The 22,500-nt window shown below is 36.2% G+C and overlaps 1 protein-coding gene across 3 annotated transcripts in view; it reads right to left on the bottom strand.

Moving 5' to 3' along the window:
- Positions 1-17,963: 17,963 nt before the first annotated feature.
- LOC135212116 (uncharacterized) overlaps positions 17,964-22,500 on the bottom strand; it is a 12,880-nt gene continuing 8,343 nt past the window's right edge. For all 3 annotated transcript variants that reach the window (XM_064245514.1, XM_064245515.1, XM_064245513.1), the window contains exons 3-4: positions 20,997-21,164; positions 17,964-20,271 (exon numbers count right to left, since the gene is read on the bottom strand). In XM_064245514.1, coding sequence (XP_064101584.1) covers positions 20,064-20,271; positions 20,997-21,164 — 376 coding nt within the window. In that variant the 3' untranslated portion in view covers positions 17,964-20,063. The remainder of the gene's footprint in view (positions 20,272-20,996; positions 21,165-22,500) is intronic.

The following is a 22,500-nucleotide window of genomic DNA, read 5'->3' as shown; positions in this document are numbered from 1 at the left end:
TAAGAAACCGAGCGGTAAATGATAAACTATGAAAGATAAATAACTAAGAAAACAAAGTAGATAAAAAATAATTTAACAGAAATAAGATGAATAACATATAAACTATGAAATAATTCTTGTCAGTCTGCTCAACAGAAAAGAAGTGGCCCCAGCCCACAAGTTTGAACTCTGAAGTTCCAACGATTGAAACCACATGTGTCGGAAGATCATTCCACATTTTGGTCACAGCAGGACTGAAACTGGAAAAATTGTACAGAATTGAACTCCACAGAAGAAAAAGCAAAGGCTGCTAGCATTAACCTGGATTAACTTGCATACCTCGTGCTGGGAGGTGGTTGGTGTGTTCTGGGAAGATGGTAATGCAAGGGGTGACCAGAAGTGTGAAAATTTTACACGGAATGCACAATGTACTAAATGAATGACGGTGCCAGAGATTGGTATCAAGATCAGGAATGGAGAGGTTAATACAATTCAAGTTTTAGCCTAGCTTTCCGTTTTAACCAGAATTTTAATTGATTAAATTATTTCAACTCTACACCTTTACTTAATTTACCTCTTCATCCTAAATGCAACCCACTAGAGTTGAATAACGCTATTAGTTAAGTGGTTCATTGTTTATGTCAATAGAAGAGAATGAGTGTTGGAGGATCACATGGAAATAGTTCTGGTTCGTTAGGGAACAAAACAGTTTACATAAATCATATATTGTACTATGTATGTATGTATGTATATATATATATATATAATATATATATATATATATATATATATATATATATATATATACATGTCATGCACACAAAATCTATACACACACGCATATATATATATATATATATATATATATATATATATATATATATATATTGTTTTGTTCATTTATTTATTAGGTTATTTTGATGAGGACAGTGAATGAGGGAGGAGGTCTCCGTATGTGAGTGAAAAAAGGGTTTAGGCCAGTTTTATTTCAATTCCAAATATAATTATGCTCTATATATGATAAAGAACTGGAATTTTTAATTCAACTAATGTTGTCAGCCAAATTTGTGTATCGTTTTCATAGTAGCCCAAAAGTTCTCTCATTGACCAAAATATCGACCTAGAAATTATAGTCCTCCCAATATCGATTTGATTTTTAGATCTTCTTGAAAATAACAGTAAACTGTAATACCGTAAATAAATGGGCATTATATCGTCGTATCTCATTTTACATGGTTTCGCAGAAGCTATGGAAAATTAAAGAACAGGATGCCATTCATATCACGATATTCATAATAGATTATATCTCTAGTGGAGCTTTTAAAATAATAATAATAACGAGAACCAAAAAAGTGCAGTAATCACTTACAGTTGTGATTGCCACGAAGATATCACTTATCACAGAAGAAGAAAAATGAATTTGTGAAATAATTAGTTTTCTTATCACTCCTCCAGCGTAATTTCCAACAGTTATCAGGTACCAGAAACCAGCGGTGCCTGATACTGGGCGACAAGGAAAGGGCCCCAGAAAGATATTTATTCTATTTCTTCATCTTCTTCTTCTTCTCAACTTAATTCCTGGTCTGGGTTGCTGTTTTTAAAGTGCCTTTTCCAGCAGTACTTTTTCATAATCCGTCTTGGCAGTAGTTCCATAGAAAGGTGCCCTTCTTGACTCGAACCCTCCCTATTTATCCAGACTTGGGGAGACAGAAAAAAAAGTGTAAAAATTGCAAAGGAACAGGACATTAATTCTCATTTGTAGCAGCTGGAGACACGTTGCTTCGTATTGATTTTCGTGAATATACTGTTTGTTATTGATCTCCGTGTCTTTATTTAGAGATTAATCTTTGTGACTTGGCTTTTGAAGACAAATTACAGCCGACTAAAATTGGCAAGAACTGAAAAGTGGCTTATAAGGGTATTTAATCTTTGTATATACATCTGCGCAGGGCAAACATTGTGCAAATAAACACAGAAAATAAAAAGTATGTGGGCAGACATACGCACGCACATGTGGGTGCGTCTATATGCTCATTTGTAGCTCACGTTTCCATGGCAACGTAATAGGATTATGGATTGAGCGAAGGAACATAAAGGAAGGATAGATGATATACGTGTAATGTAATAGAGAGAAGAGAGTGGAAATCGGAGGTTCCAGAGCTATGATTTTTCGAACCCAATGGAGCGTTTCAATGAGCTACGTAGATGGCTGGGGAAAAAATATCTTTTTAATCTGCTAATATATTTGTTGTGCGTGTTTTTATATATGTATATAGATGCATTGAGTTTGGTGGATTATGTTGTATTAGTCAGACCATTGTTATTTCAGCGAGATGATCATGTCCATGAAAGTACTATTTTATGATGAGTTAGTCATCACTTCTGACAGATCTGTATTCATGTCAGATTCATGGCGTACATATCAAATGTCTAATGGGCCTGTAAATAAGTGGTATGGAAAAGATTTTGCAAACTGAATGCATAACAAAACAATTGAGAACCATGGTTGACAGAATATGGAAGGATGATATAGTTAACGTGCATAAAGATAAAAATAGAATGAGGAAGCACAGATTTCAGAGGGTGCATCTGTAAAAGAAAGCTGAGATTGGGTTCTAGCAAGAGTGAGGTTCCAAGAGGCGAACAGTAGGTAACTGAATAGACCTTGCATGAAATGATAGTGGGTGGAAGTCGCCGAGTGTTTGGGAGTAAAGAAGGCGAACAATGGTAGACTGAATGAAGAGATGAATCGTGGATCAGCCTAAAAACAGAGAGGGTGATGTTGGTGTGAAGGATCACTGGAAGATAGACAGTAGTTCTAAGCCAACACGAAAGGAAAAAGTGCAGAGTATGATGAAACAGTTTCTTTAGATAACTGCCGGCCATCTTGAGAAAGAAAGAGGTGTGTGGTTCCTGACAAGAGGCTGTAGAAACTACTGATAGCACTAAGGAGAGAGTTCCAGGGAGTGCAGCATATGAAAATGGGTCTGAAATGTTTTGTATGCTGATTAAGTTGGCCTTATGCTTGGTCGGATTGTTGCTCCCGTAGCGGTGACGGGAAGGTGACCATGAGGCTTGTCGTGGACCTCTGGATTCGACCGTTTAGAAGCCAGAAATGAAGGTTCCAGATATATACGTGAGGAAGCTTGCTTAACTCTTTTGAATGAGGTAACAAAGTTGATATGTGTGTTTGTGTGTGGAGACCGTCGGTATGGACGGTCAAGAGAAATAATCAGGAAAGTGAGATGGGATATATAGTGAGGTCTCGCCCCAAAGAAACAACAAATCGCTTCTCATAACAGGCAAGAATTTAAGGATGTATGGGTTACGAAGAAAATGACGTAGCTTGGGGATAAAGGGAAAGAACAGAGAAACTCAAGGATTACTGATATCTGAGAGAGAGAGAGAGAGAGAGAGAGAGAGAGAGAGAGAGAGAGAGAGAGAGAGAGAGAGATTGATTACCTGGGTGGGTGCGTTTATGTTCATCTTCTGTATACCTGAATATATACCTAAATATACTATATATATATTATATATATAGATATATTATATATATATATATATATATATAAACATATAATAATACTATATATATATTATATATATATATATATCTATATGTTTATATAGTATATTTATATATATATATATAATATATATATATATATTATATATATATATATATATATATATGTTTATATATATATAGTATATATAATATATATATATATATATATTATATATCATATATATATATTATATTATATATATATATATATATAAACATATAGTTATATATATATATATAAGTACACTATATATATCACTGGTGTATGCCCGTATAATTATAACCCTTAAACATATATAGCGCTGTATTGAAGAAAACGAATTCACATTTATGTAAAGAACTCTCCAATAACAATTCCTGCAGTCACATGGAACGCAGTCCGATTTATATACCCACTACTCAGTTGGTCATTGACCTCTGTAGTACAAGTCATGTTGGAGCTCACTCTGGCTTGCTTGCAAGGTAGAGCTCACCGCGTTCAGGAACACTAGACCTAGTCGATTTGATTACACGTTGATATTTAGTTTTATTAATTATAAATTCTTATCATTTCGCTGAGGGAGTGGCTCCAGAGAGTGTTAGGCCTTAGGTCTACCAGTTCGCAGCAGGATTGTTGGGAGGAAGTAGCTACCTTCTTGTCTTCATCCACCTAGGATGCGTCCTGCTAATGTCGACCAACTACCGGGTTGATATTGTTATTATTATTATTATCATTATGAATTATTTATTATCGTGTACAGGTGATTAACAGGAGTTTATATTACCTTAAGTTCTGATTGGACATAATAATAATAATAATAATAATAATAATAATAAATAATAATAATAATAATAATAATAATAATCATAATAATAATCATAATAACTTAATTAAGATAATAGATTAATAATAATAAATAAAAATAATAATTAAAATAATAATAAAATAATAAATAATAATAATATTATTATTATTATATATTACCAATTCAGTACCTATTTTCCGTGTTCTGGCACAATGAAAGCTCACGTAAGTTGTATTTCTGATTCATATAAATGGTTTTAACAATATACAAAAGTACTTTTGTAGCTGTAACATTAATTTCCAGAGGTTCGGTCAAGAAAACTTACAGTGCCTTATACATAATAATAACGTTAATAATACCCAGCGAATAGGGTTGATCCCCGCTATGCTGGTGCACTAATATGGCTTCTTCAGACTATGCTGTAATTTGTCAACAGTCAGAGGTATACTACTGGTTTGTCCATCGCTTAATATAGAACCTGTATATTTATGTAGTGTTGCTCCGTTTTACGGATTGGTGGGTAACGGACAGTTTTTACATGTTTTGCACGAGCAAATTCATTTCGCATACAAAGTAACTTGTTCACTTTCCAACACGCAACGTAGTTTTTCCGCAGGTGGCGCACTTTTTATACGACGCGAATAGCCGCTCTGTATTCCATGTGGCATGATGTACTCTTTTGCTTTTTCTGAGTACCTCAGTACATGGGCGCTTCGCAGCATATTTTCCAAGGGGCGTGGAGCGCAAATCTTAATGCATACATTGATATATATATATATATATATATATATATATATATATATATATATATATATATATATATATAAAGGTTTTTTGCCACGAAGGAAAAAATGAAAAAGCGAGATAGCCAAGTACTTTCGGTCCGAACAGGACCGAAAGTACTTGGCTAGCTCGCTTTTTCATTTTTTCCTTCGTGGCAAAAAAACTTTATTTATACATAGCATCACGTTTTATATACTTCGTGATCAAGTTATTCATATATATATATATATATATATATATATATATATATATATATATATATATATATATATATGCATTAAGCTACAAATGTCCTTTAATATCCCATTCGCTCTACATCGTAATTAATATATTTTCATATATGTCAACCGAAAGAGAATATTTTAGTTAATAAGAAATTCGTCGGCTCATAGGCGCAAACCACGAAACCAAGAATTTAGGACGTACTGTACGTCCTGAATTCTTGGTCTTGTGGTTTGTTCCAACGAGCCGACGAATTTCTAATCAACTAAAAAATTCCCCTTCGGTTAACATATATGAAAATATATGAATTAAGGGGTGGAGTAAATTAGCTATAAAGGACATTTGTACCTTAATGCATATATATGAATCACGGTGATGTGAGAAATATATATATATATATATATATATATATATATATATATATATATATATATATATATATATATATATATATATATATATATATATTATATATATACATGAATTTTTATCACATCACCGTGATTCATACATGTGCATGCATTAAGCTACAAATGCCCTTTCATATCCAATTCACTCTACCTCGGAATTTATACACTTGCGCATATGTTAACTGAAGGGGAATCTTTAAGTTGATAATTTCGTCCTCTTGTGGATTCGAACCTGCGCACAGAGGAGAAATCAGGACTGTGCGCTGGTTCGAATCCACGAGAGGACAAAATTATTATCAGCTAGAAAATTCCCCTTCGGTTAACATATATGAAAATATATTAATTCTGAAGTAGAGCGGATTGTATATTAAAGGACATATGCTGCTTAATGCATATATATGTATATATTATATATAAATATATATATATATATATATATATATATATAATATATATATATATATATAGTATAGTGTGTGTGTGTGTGTGTGTGTGTAAATAAATTCTTCTGTTAAAACAAGATACATCTCAAGTATAAAAGGCCCATTAAAACACTGGTGCAAAGCTAAGGTGGACTAACTTCCACTCTTTTCAAGTAGTGAATGACAGAAGGAGTTACATTAGCGAAGTATGCTGAACTATGTGTTGGGCAACATCGGCAATTTTCCATCATATAATAACACGAACCATACCATGGATTGGAACTCATCCCGAATTTTATACAAAAGCAGCTGTCGATACAAATGTCAGATGGTAGAATCTTTACTGATAAAACAATAAGATAATGGGAACAACCTTTTCAATGGAGCATGGGACTCTGACCATATAAGCAATATCTTCCTTAAGGCAACGATGAAGCGGATTAAGACAATTGACAGAACCAACGTCGTCGGCTTAGCAGTAACCCCAGGCATCACCTAAGGGCATATCTCCCACTATTTATTTCGCCAATGGAACTCCTGTTATTCACTACTTGATAAGGGTGGAAGTTAGTCCACCGAAACATAGTCCTTAGCTTTAAACCAGAGTGTTTTAATGGGTCTTTGATACTTGATATATGTATATATATATATATAATATATATATATATATATATATATATATATATATATATATATATTATATATATCCAGTTGAATTCCGATACCAGTAATTTAAGTGAAGCAAAATGCAGTAAAGGAAACAATGCAGAAAGTTACACTTTATATATATATATATATATATATATATAAATTATATATATATATATATATCTATATATATATGTATGTATGTAGGTATGTACATAACTTTTTCAGGATTTCAGGGGTGGTGGCAAGTGGCCTCCTTGGCCCTATGTGCGTACACCCATACCTCAGTAGTTTTTTTCATTTCGTTCTAGTATATACTCTATTGATATCGTTATGTAAGGAGATGCAATACTCGTGAGACAATTTTATCTCACATTCGCCGAATCAGTAGTGCCTTAGACCGATAAATTTAGGACTACTCCTTAATTTTTTTTAAGGTGGAACATTCTCTCGCTGCTGTTGTATTTTGACACTTAAAATTTTCCCATTGAATCGTAAGGTCTTTTATCTTCATGTTTGTGCATCATTAAAAGATCTTAGGTCGCTGCAACGTTTTCAAAGTAAACGCATAACGGTCCCCCATCTGTTCACACAATACCATTGTTTTGTGGACCATGTAACATTCTGAGATCGCCTCTGGAATAATATGCACAGTGACCGTCTAGGCTCATGTATTTGTGCACTTTACTGAATGCTTGCACAATACAGCATACTGTTCTCTGCAGTTTTCAGTATTGTAGATGCATATATACTATAACACTGAATGCACTGGAGAAGGCTTTGGTAGTCTCATGGCACAGCCGAGATTTGAAAGTATTGGTTATGCGGTCACAACAACCTTAATGTTGCAAACCTCTTAGCACAATTCCCGTTGCTTCTGGTTACCAGTTTTCTGCTGGTTCTATTACATTTGAAACACTAGCATGACGATCTCGTTCAACTGATTGCGATCGAACACATATTTCTCATCATCATTCCGAAATACAAAATCACAAATTGTGGATGATTCCTAGATAATAACCAATCTGAAGCCATACTTTGCGTGTCTATAAGGTCAATTTGTCTTCTAGAACTGAAATCTTGTAATAAAATTGTCTTGTTATAAGCCCTCTTTATATTACGGCTCACTCACACATCTGCGATTCAAAGACACATGTCGCATCTTGGCTGGTTTTGGCGATATTCGCGATCATTCAAGTGCTTGGGCCCGCAAAAAAAAAAAAAAAAAAAAACACTCACACACACAAATAAAAGTGTCAGCGGGCTCGGTCACACATTTTCGATTCAAGGGCACGTGATGCGTAACCGCCGGAATATGGCTAATTACGACGTCATATGTCGCGATTGAGAGTTATGCTTTGGCATTCTAATTACGACAAATGGCGACGCTATTGCGTCTTGCGTATTGCGCAATGACATGAAGGCAAATGACAGTTGGTGTGACTGGACTGCGTATTTTTAAATTCTAGAATATCCGCCATCACTTGGTGCACGTCGCCAAACTCGGCGACGTGGTAATGATTCTTGGCAATTTGGTCGTAATTACATCGTCATTACGCCGTAATTATAATGAGCAAATTTTCGCAGTTACGACTGTGTGTCCTTGAATTCTGATTATATAAGTGTGATACTGTTTAGTTGTTTTAGCATCTTAGCCCCTCCAGCACGGTCAAGTGCAAGGTAAGCTTTGTTAATAAGATTGCAGGTTTCTTCAAGGGAAGAAAGGTGACATGAATTCATCTTCTGACATGTGCACCTTGTAATTGGCTAGCACCGTCAGTCCACTTCAGAAGGAACACTGTAGGGTGTTTGCAGCGTCCCTGCGGTCCATGGTTGCACCCGCTTCTTAGCCTTTCATCTGACATCCATTCTCGTTTCCTTTCTTCCGCTTGCTGCTGATCCTCTCTAACTAATACTCTTCAGAGCAACTGGGAGGGGGGCCAGGCGGATTCTCGTACTCTCAACTTTAGATTCTTGTGCTTAAACCCTTTTATTTCCCAGAGCTGCTTCAAGCTGTCTAACCAACCCAACTCCCGCTTTTCATTGTCTGAACGTGCTCCAGTCCTTGATTATTGTAAAACTAAATTTCACGTTTCATTTATTCTTGTTTGAAATTTCTTTGCCTGTTTTAATACTCTAAGCTTTAATATTTAGAACTCGTACTAATATAAATAAAAATGTGAAGATTTGAAAATGATATCTGTTCTTTTCAGTTGAAAGGTGGCAGGAGCTGAGCATGGGCGCCCGCAGCATATTTTCCAAGAGGCGGCAAAATATACATACATACATACTACATACATACATACATATATACATATATATATATATATATATATATATATATATATATATATATATATATACACACACACACACACACACACACACACACACACACACACATATATATATATATATATATATATACACATATATATATATATATATATATATATATATATATATATATATTATGTTATATGCAGTGGAACTGCGATGCAAATAATTTAAGTGAAGCAAGACGCCATAAAGAATAAGTACAACGTTACATTGACTTTTTTTTTCAATAGTGCCATATACTGTTTAACTGAATTCAAATATTTCTGGAAAGAACAACGCAGTTATTTACTGTATACAAATATTATGCAATATATACTGATACTTTTAATTTACTCAAACTGAAAGAATATATCGTAAAAATGGAAGGAAAACAAAGTGATGTAGTTAAATGTATATATATATATATATATATATATATATATATATATATATATATATATATATGCGTGTGTGTGTGTGTAAATTATTCCAGGATTTCCGGGGGGCAAGTGCCCCCTTAGCCCATATGTGCGGGCGCCCATGAGGGGCTCCTACACCTCTTAACTCTGCCACTAGTTCTTTAGATTAACCTTTTTCATTTCCACAAAATTGTTGACCTCGCATATGGAAATACACAAAATATCACTATTATTAGGGATAGTGTATGTAATGAAATATAGTATATCTAGTAACGAAAAATATGCTCCTTTCATTTCTTTGAAATTCACGGTGAGCAGTAACTCGCCAGGTATAATTTGATTAGTTCCAAAGGAGTGAAAAATATCCATGCACTGATAATGTCAGAACATTTACCTGTGTGTGTGTGTGTGTGTGTGGAAAAAATTATTAAAACATTGAGACAAACTTTTTTTTTAAGTTGCCTTTGGATAGTATTAGTGTGTCACATTTTTTATTGTTGTCATTTCAACGCAAACGCAGTGGAAAGCGAAAGGCAGATCGAGGATTGCAGTTTTATTTTAAAATGTGTAATTGGTACATTTAGCGTTTGAAAATTACGCATGCACAGTTCAGGCTAGTTTGATCTTGACTGTGAAATTTGATTCAGTCAGTTAATGTGTAAAGCCTCTAAGTAATCCAGTGATTTTTGTATTTCTAGGATTTCGTGCATATCCCAAATGTCTTGAATGTTCAGCAACGGGACCAACACCTTTACGTGACTTCCGAACCACGTCGAGAGTGAACTTCTATCACCAGAAATACACATCTCTATCCCCTCAGTGGAATGCCCGAGAATCGAACTCGCGGCCACCAAGGTGGTACGCCAACACCATACCGACCACTCTGTAACATAAGCATCAAAGTCAGCTTCATGATAGAAACCACATTGATTGATATCACAGCCTTATACCATAGCGACGCCTGCCGCTCCGAGAAGACCGCTAAGGGCTGGTGCAATGTTTTAAAGCCTAATTTCCACAGCAAGCTTACTGTTAACTGTATCTTAACCTAAATCATTAGTTCTCAACAGGCGTGGATGAGCAAACCCAGGTCGACTGGCTCTTTATGTCCATGTCATTACGTCTTGCATTCTCTCTCTCTCATTCTTATGCCTCATCCATTTGAAATTACCTTTTGCAAGGACTCAAATGGAATGCAACCGATATCTTAACTATCGAGTTTGTTTCAGAAGGGATTATAAAAATTCTTTGATCTACACACACACACACACACACACACACACACACACACACACACATATATATATATATATATATAATATATATATATATTTATATATATGTGTGTATGGATATATATATATATATATTATAATAGATATATAATACATATATATATATATATATATAACATCTTGAGAATATCTTGGGAAGACCACCGCACTAATGTAAGTGTTTTTGAAGAGGCCGACTGCCTCAGTATTGAGGCCGTTATAATAAAAAGCCAGTTGAGATGGGCAGGGCATGTTGTCAGAATGGCAGACAGCCGCCTTCCTAAGCAGCTCTTTTACTCAGAGCTAAGTGACGGGACTCAAAATGCTGGCAAACCAAGGAAGAGATTCAAAGACAGCTTAAAAGACAACTTAAAACTATGTGACATTAACTATAAAACACGGGAGACCGATGCAGTGGAGCGATCTGCTTGGAGAGTTAAAGTGAAAGATTGAATTAAAAATTATGAGGAGAACAGAAAGCAGCATCTGGAGAACCGTAGAGCTGCAAGACAAGCTCTCAGGTCCATCCACAGCCTCCACTCCCACCTAACAACACATGCCCCAATTGTGACAGAGTATGTGGCTCGAGAATTGGTCTCATTAGCCACATAAGAACCCATCAGTAACGAGATCCCAGAGCATTCATACTCGAATCGAGTGATAGCCATGATGATGATGATGATATATATTTCTATATATTGGGCAAACGGGTAAAGCACTGGAAAAGAGAATAGAACAGCATAAAAAATATATGAGATATGTACAGAGAAACAGAGGTATTTTTGTAAATGTTAGTGAGAACAATCAAACTATCGACTGGGAAGGAGCAAAAAGGATTGTGCATTCTTATAATGCACTGGAAAGGAATTTCATTGAATCTAGCTTTATAAAAGAAAGTTACAACCATAATATGATATCAAAACAAATGTGTAAATTGTTTAAATTCTAAGGTAGGCAGTAGTGATGTATGGAAATAGGATTATATCATACTAGCAAACTTACCCATCTACGATGGGTGATAAAATACGGGTGCAGAAGTGAAAAATTTATATGTACTATTTGTTCAGCAATATTAAAATAAGGGCGATTAGTCAGTTGCTCTGCTCATCACCACATACAGTTGGCCATGTGTGAACATGGGTGACGGCAGAAACACACCAACACGATCCAAAGTCTGGCTCTGCGACTTGTTTGCAGTGAATGAGAAGGCCAGGTTGATGGGAAACTGCTTGCGCCGTAACTGGAACGGAAACTGGTTGTCCGAAGGCATCAGAGGAATCCGGGGGATGAACAGACGTTTGCCGGTGTGAGGGCCCGTTGCTATCACTGCTTCGATGACGTGGGAGTTTAGCTCCATAACGGTGTACCTCGTTCCGTTGCAATGTCCATTGGCAGGATCAAAATTCGGAAGCAACATTATCGGGCAGTACTTCTTCAACGTTATTTTGTGCACTGGCAGTCCGGACGGATTTAAGTTATTCAAAAATCTTGCGGATATTGATGATAATCATCTTCTATTGTGTCCGAGCTGAAATATTCGCGACTTTCTCCAGGGAAGTTGTACAGAAATTATGTATGAAAAATCGGAAAGTAACTAAGTCTACGGGAATAACCAGCCTCATTTCACTACAAAGGAGGGGGTTAGGTTGGATAAAACCCCATTACAAACCATCTTAGGGGTCCCCACCATAACCCTGCCAAGTTTCATGACCATCTGACCAGCCGTTTGGCCGTGATTGAATGACAGACAGACAAACAGACAGACATTACATCCATTATAGTATGATTTGTAAACACAGTAAGGGCCCAGCAATGCTAATGAGATTTCCAACCCCGCATCCATGACACTGTCATCAGGTGTGGATTTGTAGTCTCGTATAGTGGGTACGTTTATCGTCCCTTGAGAGTATATTGCGAATTTTAGCCAAATGGGTTTTGAAGGCCACTCCTATCTTGACAACCGCCTGTGGGTGGATGGATCTACTGTCTCAAACGGTTGTTTGTATGTTTCTTCAGTACTATCTGCCCTATATATATTTGTGACTCTAATAATATGTATCAGTCCTTCGTCAATGGCTTAGAAATAAAGTTGAAACCGGCCAGGACTCACACCCTGTCACTTATTTTTCACCTGTGGATATGTGTGATAAATGTATCACGTGCTTAAGTGATTATAATCATCATATATACTGTATATATACATGTATAACCGAATCGTGAAATTATGGAACGTGATGAATATATTATATAAATAAAGGCAAATGCTGCGAAGGAGAGTGAAACAACGAAATGATGCTAAAGCCTTTCGACACAACGGTCTGCTAATAAAGGACCATTGTGCCGAAAGAGCACCACTCCGTTGTTTCACGTACCTTCGTGGCATTTGCCTATATTTATACACTACACACACACATATAATATATTATATATGTAAAGAAAAATATGGTAGGAAGTTGTCAAACACTGACACATATATATCTCTCACGAAAGAACACTATAATATATGCTAGTAAGTTTATGTTAATCAATGCGCTTTTGGTTAAGGCATACAAGTTACAACACACATAACCATTATCATATTACGTATATTCGAAGTTTATGTGGTTTCATGTACAAGGCTGCTTAGACTATGTAATTTGTTACGTGCACATGTAGAGTACACTGTACATGCACGTGAAGGTCGATGTTCTTAAAGTACGGGGCCTGAGATTCACATGGATAAAAAGTGGATAGGAGTTATTGAAGACGACGTGGAAACCCTTTTTGGAAACATTGCTTTGTGCTACGCTGTAGTATAAGAGTAGGCCTAATATTTCCCAAGACATAGGTACTTTTGATACAGGAGGGTGGATATTCCTGTATTTTAAATGAAAAATAAATAGGAGGTAAACGCATAAGACTTTAGTAAACTGGGTAATGAGGAAAAAGCACATATTCTCTGTTCTTACGCGCCTCAGGATATTCTGTATACTCTACAGAAAGGAATAATGGCATTTCTCTTGCTAAGTAAAATTGCATACAAAGAAATGTAATGGCCTGCATTATGACTGAAATCGAATCCCTTGGTAAGCAGGTTTTTTCAATGTTCGTGTGTAATATGCAAAGTCTGCTTTTCTCTTCAAAGAGAAGACTTAATGACGTGTCATATTGCCTAAAACGACTTCAAACCCGTTCGTTAAGGAATGGGGTTGTTCAAACCGCTCTGCGCCCTACTGTATAAACTCGGTGGTCGTCAACCTCTCCTCCTCCAGCTCGGTGGTGGCAATGAGTTGTCGAATTTTCATTTTCCACGCAAGCCGTTAGCCGTCGTTACTTGCGGTGAGCTGAACATGGTTTCTAAAGTTTTTATTCTTACGTTCTTTAGCCTACATCAGCGCTTGTGGGAGAAGGAGGAATTAATGCTAAAAGGACAGATGGTGTTTCAAGGGGAAGAAGCATTTTAAAAGTAGATGGCGCTGATACAACTCGACCGTTGCGGTACGACCTATAAAAAAATCGTGACTGTACGAGGAGCCTTCGAAAAACGGGTTTGAAAGACATTTTAGACAAAGAACGGAATACTCTGTGATAGGCACCACACGTGCGGTTCATATAGAAATGTATTTCGAGACCGATTAACGAAAGACAGCCCATATTATTGCTGTTATAAAGTTAGATTCATAAAATTCTTTTGTTCATGCACCTAGAACATGGGCGGGTCCCGGGAGATTTTGTTAACATTAGCATTCCGAAGCCATGACGTCACGCGCATTGAAGCGTTAAAGATTAAAGTAGTTTTATGTCTAGCCCAGCCGTGATTTCACATCGGACACCTCGTAAGATTTAAGATATTTATTGAATATTAAGAAAAATGGATGAAAATTTATTAGTGTCTCTCTTTCTCTCCTTCTCACGCACAATCTCTCATGACGTAGCTAATTAGCGCTTACCCTTAAGACAAAGGAGATTCGTTGAAATATTCCCTCTCTCTGTTCCTCATACGTGAGCCCCCTCTTCTCTCTCTCTCCCGTTTTTGGGATACGGTGAAAGTGTTTCCAAATGTAAAAGCGGCTTTCTGTTGTGGCTTAGTCATGCAGCCGTTTGTCTGCAAAATAACCTGTTCTGGTATCGGAGTGTCTAGCCTCTCCTTACTTCCTCCGTGAACGAGGTAACCGTATTTGTAGTTATTGCTTTTTTCATTTTCCACCGTTTATAGCTTTGTGTTGGGAGTGATAGGTATTGGTATCAAGTATAGTTAGAAAGAACGATAAGCTTCGGAACCGGAGGAAAGATCGATGTGACTGGAAGAAGCGAAATGTCTTGCAAAATGTCACCTTTTTTTAAATTTTTTTTCGTAATTCACCTTGAGAATGCCTTATGACTTCTCGCCATAGAAAGAACAAGATGTGATGCTATATACAATAGTTTTTAAAAAGCTGTATAGCAATTATATGAGAAAAAAGAACATGACAGTCTTTGCCACATTTATATTTTCGTAGCTGATTCGCGGATAAGTCCCTGCGCTGTAGAACGGCCAAAACAGTTGCTTCGTACTTCTATATCAGATGACTCATCAGCACCGCACGAATTTCTTGAACAAACTGCACCATTCTCCTCTATATTGCACACACTTTCGCAATTCCTGCTTATTAATGAAGGCCCTTTTCCTTCCTAAGAATTCTTCCATGTTGTCTATTTATTCATGCACATCTTTACAAGTCTTCGTTTCTTCTTTCCCCATGACGCATATTAATTGTACACTCTTTCTCCAACCTATCGTCTGTGCTTTCCACATACCGAACCATTTCATAATACTCTGATCTAGCATTTCACCTACGCTAACCGTTTTACTATTTTTCAGCTTAATAATTCTTCGTACGCGGCTTATAACATGCAAATATTTCATTCCAATAGCTGCAACCTTTTTCTTATTTTTCTTTCATTTGCATTCAACATGTACACTTCACATACATAAAGGAGTCTTGGTTCAACAATCGCGTTGCACGTTCTCACCTTGTCTTCAGTAAACTATACAAATCCTCAGAGTTTTTTTTTTTTTCACACGTTCATCCTTTCTTCACCTGTTCTGAGACTCACTTCCGCTATCAGTTCTGTTTCGCATAACCCCACTCATACCCATTTTCGCATTTACGTTACAATGTCCACACTGGCATTCCTTATGCCGGCAATCTCAAACAGCTTGCTTATTGTACGAATAGGCCTATAACGAGCGTTTCAGGCTATCGCCACCTCTCCGTATATGTAAACACAAACTTATCTATGAATATATATAATATATATACATAGGCTACGCGTATTTTGCAAATGGGACGTGTGCAACTACGCAAATAGTCAGTCCGCTAATATAATTTATTAATAGACCGCACGGCCACGAGATGAAGACCGTAAGAAAGTATTTTTAATCGCCCAGTGGGGACAGCGAAGTCCGCCTTCCGTCTATCCCCTTGCGATACTTGTGAGGAGGTCGCAATTAAACTTTTATTTTAAAAGAATGGAAACTTTTGAATAGATAGTGTTCGTTTATTCGTCGTCACTGGCTTCGATCTAATGGATATCGGAATTATCAACTGTTATTGTTGGCCCCATTGTTCATTTTTATGAAGGTTTGGAAGCATTATATTGAATTATCATTCAAAATTTCAAATGCACCCACGAACACTCATTCCCATGAGCCCATGATGTATATATATATATATATATATATATATATATATATATATATATATATATATATAATATATGCTTGAGCCCATGAAAAGACCTTAACTACAGCAATTGAATTTGAGGTAATAGATATTAATTGACTTTTTTCCTAGGGGATGATAATTATTTCGCCAGCGGATTATTATTATTATTATTATTATTATTATTATTATTATTATTATTATTATTATTATTATTATTATTATTATTATTTAAAGACAAATTCTTGCAAAGCGAGCTTTCATGGATTTAAACTCTCAAACGTGAATAAGAGAAGGTTGAGAATATCATATAATAAAAAAACGATATATCAACAGCATAAAGAGCATGATGTAAAAAGAAGAAAATAAAGCTAAAGTTATGTTGGTTAAATAAAGCTAAAGTTATGTTGATCAGAGCGTCCGGAAAACATACAATAAATAAAAAAAACAAATGAGTTTTAAGATTACCATGGAAATTTCATATTCGAAAAATTTGACGTCAAAAGTAACGTTCTCTGGTTGTGGTGGATAGAACTGAATATAGAATTTAGGCCAAAGGCCAAGCGCTGGGACCTATGAGGTCATTCAGCTCTGAAAATGAAGATGAGGGTAAGAGGTATAACAGGAAGAAAACTTCGCAGTTGCATTATGAAGCAATTGTTAGGAGAGTACGTTAAGTAAGATGGAAGAAAGATAACATGAACGGAGGTACAGTAAAAAGAATGAAAAGGGTTGCAGCTAGGACCCGAAAGGATGCTGTCAAAGAACCTTCAGTAATGCTTACAGACCACCGCGTGAGGTGCGCTAACCACTAGCTCCCAAGGGAGTGAGCTGAAGGAACTAGGGAAAAAACACCAAAAACCCACGCGCACACACACCTTTGAACTTAGTTCCTTCTTCCGCGTTCCCTCGAAGCCTTTCGGCTTTAAAGAGGCAGGGCTGCTCCATTGCAAATGGATGAGACCGATTCCAGTCCACGATAATCTCTCAATTTTCGAGGGACTAAGATAGTGAGTGAACACTTCTCTAGCATCGCTTCTAGATAAGCATTTGTCAAAATACAAACTTGTGCATTTCTCCCAGTTCCTAAAATCGACGAAACTGCCAGACAAAATCAATGAATCAATGCTTCTGTTGGTAGCTGAAGTCTAGTGCTTTTAAATATTTCAGAGGACGATTGAAAACCAATGGCGGTGAGTCAGTTCGGCTGCGATTCATGCGGTTATATTGATCGTTTTGTTTCCTGTATAGAATAGGACTTCATTTGTTTTTATGGTGTTTTTACGTCGCATGGAACCAGTGGTTATTCTGCAACAGGGCCAGCGGCTTTACGTGACTTCTTGAAAGAAATCACACTACTACTGAGTAGTAGTAGTGCATTGGATTTAGCTTTGAAACGGCTCCCGTACTCTGGTACTTATGGAACAAGTAGGTTAAGGAAATATAAGCAGGTTATCATGTCTTTTATTTAACGTTTACAGGATTATTACATAAGATGAGAAATAAAATAATAAAAGTATTGACATAGAATTTAAGAAGTTTAGTTCGTTATAGATTTAATTATATTAATTATTATTTCAAGCTATAATCTTAGCTTTGGATGATTTGTAAGGATTGTAATAAGCCACATAAAATTCAAAATAAACAATATGTGCATTTAGACAACCCTTCGAAAGCTTAGTTAGTAATAATTTGTATAAAACCATTGAACGCTTAAGTTAAGAATATGAGCATGTTAACATACAGGGTGTGATCGTATTGCTTACTTGATTGTATGGTGTTTTTACGTTGCATGGAACCAGTGGTTATTCAGCAAGGAGACCAACGACTTTACGTGACCTCTAAACCTTGCCAAGAGTGAACTTCTGTCACCAGAAATACACATCTCTATCCCCTCAGTGGAATGCCCGAGAATCGAACTCGCAGCCAACGAAGTGGCTCGCCAACACCATACCGACCACGCCACTGAGGCGCTTCGTATTGTTTACGTTCCTTGAAATAATGAAGGAGACAACTAAGATGTCCAGAGATGGTTTTGACACTCATAACAACAATAAGAATAAAGTTACCAAACAACTTTTATCGAAGTTAAAATCCTTAACGACGATAAAATATAAAATCATGAATGAAGAGCAGCTGAAGCTGATAAAGGGGTATATACTCAATGATCAGTCATAATCCAAACATCGTTTGTAATAATCTTTACCTCTATGGAGTTCCCCTTCTGTCAAAGGGGAGCCTAGAGTTCATCTATAACGGACCAAACAGCCTCCGCAGGTAGGCCTACTTGGAGTTCATTCTCCCCGAGGAGAGTTTGTCCAGTTTTTGTTGGATTTTCGCCCTTCAAATCTATCATTCGTTGGTTTCCTGCTCATTTATAAAGAATTGCGTCATGAAATAATAATTTTACTATTCTGCCGATGAAAATTAGTACCTGAAGATGACCATTGTAGTTCGGTCTACAGAGACATTTGCCATTTAGTCTCCGCTTCTCATTTCTCAAGCTTTCAAATGTTCTTTATGCACAAATTCTTAATACTGTATTTTATGGAAACCATCCAGATTACTCTAGTTTATAGCAAATGCCAGACTTTGTAAAAAGCACCATTGTTAGTTTTTAGTCAGTTATATGCCAATATAAGTTTTGGTCATAAAAAGGTGATGACTGACAGATGAGAATGACGGCTTGAAAAACAAGAAAACTAACGATATACAAACAAAGGAAATGCTAAACTAATGCTGTACCAAAATATTAAACTCCAAACTAATAGTTTGCAGAAAAAAAAGGAAACTCAACTATTAGTGTGCAATCAGGACAGTCCAGACTTAGAACTCCAAACTAACGGTTTAGAGAAACAAAAATTAAACTAAATATGTGTAGCAACAATAAGAAAACAGTGATCCAGAAAGCAACTGCAACAATATAATTGAATTGTGCACCTCTTAACAAATGTGCGGTGTGTCCACTCGTGTGTTTGTAACGTGAGAAGCGAGGAATCTCAATAGACCTACCCGCGCGTTCATGCCCTTAACCAATCTTAGTAAGTCAGTTCAAGTGGGGGAATCTCAAAGAGGCCCTTTGCGCTGATCGACGTTGGAGGCGATGATGGAATCCAAGACAGGCAGAAATTAAAACCTATCAAGCATTTCTAAATGTTATAAACTTTATAAGGTCATATAACCTTTCAGTTGTTTGACCCCAGTTAATAAAGTGTTCCTCTTGAAGCAGGTGTTCTTCAAGAGGCACACCATTTGCAGTTCTTTTAAATTTACCGTTACTGGAAAGTTCATACGTAATATAATTATTGTAAGAAAATTATGTATATTTGTTGACAGAATTCGGTTGCATGATGATTGAAGACACGGCAAAATGTTTGAAGATAAATAGAGGGTAAAATAAATATAAGAATAATATGTTAGATGCAATGAATAATGATTTGATGAAAAACGGAATGGATATTCGGTAATACGTGAAAGATGATTAAACTAGACGTGAAAAGATTGGTATTCTACATGGTTAATCGTTGTTTCCATCATAAATGGAAATATCTCAGTAATCCCACAGATAACTTGGTTGTTTCCCATCCGAGCGGAAAGAAGAAGTGACATTTTGAACGGCGTCAAAATAGTAAAAAACGCTGAAAGGGCACTTGTTGTAGATGGCGCTGCAGTCGATCTCGTCTTTCATGCCTAGCATTTGGGCTGCTCTATACTTCATCAGGAGTTCTAAGTCTTCCTTTTTGCCTCCATAACTTGGCCTGCAAAGGTATATTTCATTTTCAGGATTGTATAGTTATTCAGTAGGCGTCCAATATCATTAACCTGATATGTATTGGGAGCAAATGAGAAACATTACTTGGGAGAAATATATGTAGTATTCTTTTGTTCCTGATATAACTTAACAATAAGAGACCAAACTGTATTATATGGGCTTGCACAAAGATAAATTTAATTCTTAAACCTGCATGTTTTAGAGCGATTTATCATTAGAAAATTATATGTAATATACCTACAATTCATTTTCAAAATGTGATCTGAGTATAATTTGAGAATTTTATATACATATTTTTATAACAATCAATATATTGATAAATATGGGTTGAAATGTTAAATATTTAACATCTTCATCTATCAAAAGATATCACATTACTGAAAATATGAATGGGTTAAGAAAACTCATAATTTTTGTTGCTCTCTTCTGGGCTGACTGAGGTTACAATAATTAAGCCTTCAACATATTGGCTGGATCTGAGAAGAAATGCTAGTACTTTTTATAGAGGTTTATTTTGCTTTTTCATATAAAAAAGAAGTAGCTTTATTTATTAATATAATCATCAAATCTGGTATAACTGTCTATTAAAGTTGGCGTCATAACATCTAGGTTATTGACGCCGATTGTGGTATAAGATAAGATCTTCGAAACTTCTAACAACCAAGATTGAAATAACGAGTTTCATTTTAAAAATCAGTAAATAGAACTTACGTAAACAATACAGTTAGCAGCTGTCCAGCAACGGTCCACTGGCTGATAGGCCTACGCTGCAACTCGCAGATGAACCTGAGAATACAAGAACGGCCGTCGACACCATACTCCGCTGACAACCGACGCTCTATACTCTCGTACACCCCAAACTGCTCCTCGCCTAGGCTCCTAGACAGAAAGAGACATTGAAGAAGCGGGGAAGGTCTAAAATTGTTGTTATCTTTTTATTGAGCTGGTGTTATGCCAATACAGGCACATATTGGTCTAAAATGTTAACCCTCTGGTTCTTAGTAAGGTCTATAGTATATAGACCTTGGTTCTTAGTACTATTCCCGTGGTTTTCTTCTCCCTGGTTGTTGCTCTCCACAGGCGGTTATCCATTAGGCTGTCGTTGTTTTAGATTTCGCTGGCCTCATGCCAGCATGGGCTCTTACTCCTAGAGTAGCCCGTAATTTTTTTAGGTACCCAAGTAACTGGTCAGATCAACACATCCGTGGATCAACATGGGCACAATGTGCTCGAAATTTGGCGTATCCTTGACAATAAACTTTTTGGAAGCAATATTTATAACGTTAAAATCTTGTCACCTACGTTGATTCCTTCACACGGCTCCACCTTTTTACGAAAACTCTCACTTATCATCTGTTCGTAGTCCTGTATTTCTGTCGGGCAGCTGGGCGAAAGACTGGTATATATAGGCCTAACTATTTACATATCACTCTGATAAAATCATTCCAATTCAGTGAGCTAAAGGGTTTCATAAGCTTTTTGTTGATGGACAGTGAATTATTTGATGAACTGGTAGAGATGAGGAAACCAATAACTGAAAAGAAAAAACACCAGCAAGAGAGACTCGTCCAGCCAATCAGCTTTTATCAGTTACTTTATGTTACTCAACAGCCAGCATTTATGAAGATCCCGAGTTTAGTGTGTAATATCTCCACAGTCTACTAGTGTAATTGTAATGTAGACGGATGAAACTACGATTCAATGTCTTTATGGATATATTCGGAAAAGAAAATTTCATATTTTATTGATATTTATTCTACCGGCCCATGGATGAAAAAAAAAAAAAAATGTTGATCCATACCGTTCCTGTTTAAACAGGAATCGAAACCATCTTTGTAAATTTAATCTAGAATATATTGTCTTTGGCAAGAGAAATTATAGGCTATAATAAACAAGTAGAAAATGCGCCCAAGTTTCTTCGGTGCAATCTAGTTTTCTGTACAACGTATAATGCTGTATAAAACCATCACCTACAAGGGGGTGGGGAGGGCGGTGGTGGGGTGGTCGGGGGTCGTTCCTGGAAGTTCATATTTTCTGTTAACCAAAAAGTCAGTACTTTGAATAACATCTAATCGGGTAGAAGTGCATTCTTCTAAATATAACTAAAATAATATTTTCAAGTATTTTATCTTTGCACATACCTGTATATGCAATGACATTTATAGAAAAAAAGGTCCAGTTTTTTGGGGAAAAAAGACCACCCACCCCCCCTCCC

This window comes from Macrobrachium nipponense, chromosome 40 (genome assembly GCF_015104395.2).
Source record: "Macrobrachium nipponense isolate FS-2020 chromosome 40, ASM1510439v2, whole genome shotgun sequence".
Taxonomy (NCBI): Eukaryota; Metazoa; Arthropoda; class Malacostraca; order Decapoda; family Palaemonidae; genus Macrobrachium; species Macrobrachium nipponense.
This window is presented reverse-complemented; position numbering and strand designations above follow the sequence as displayed.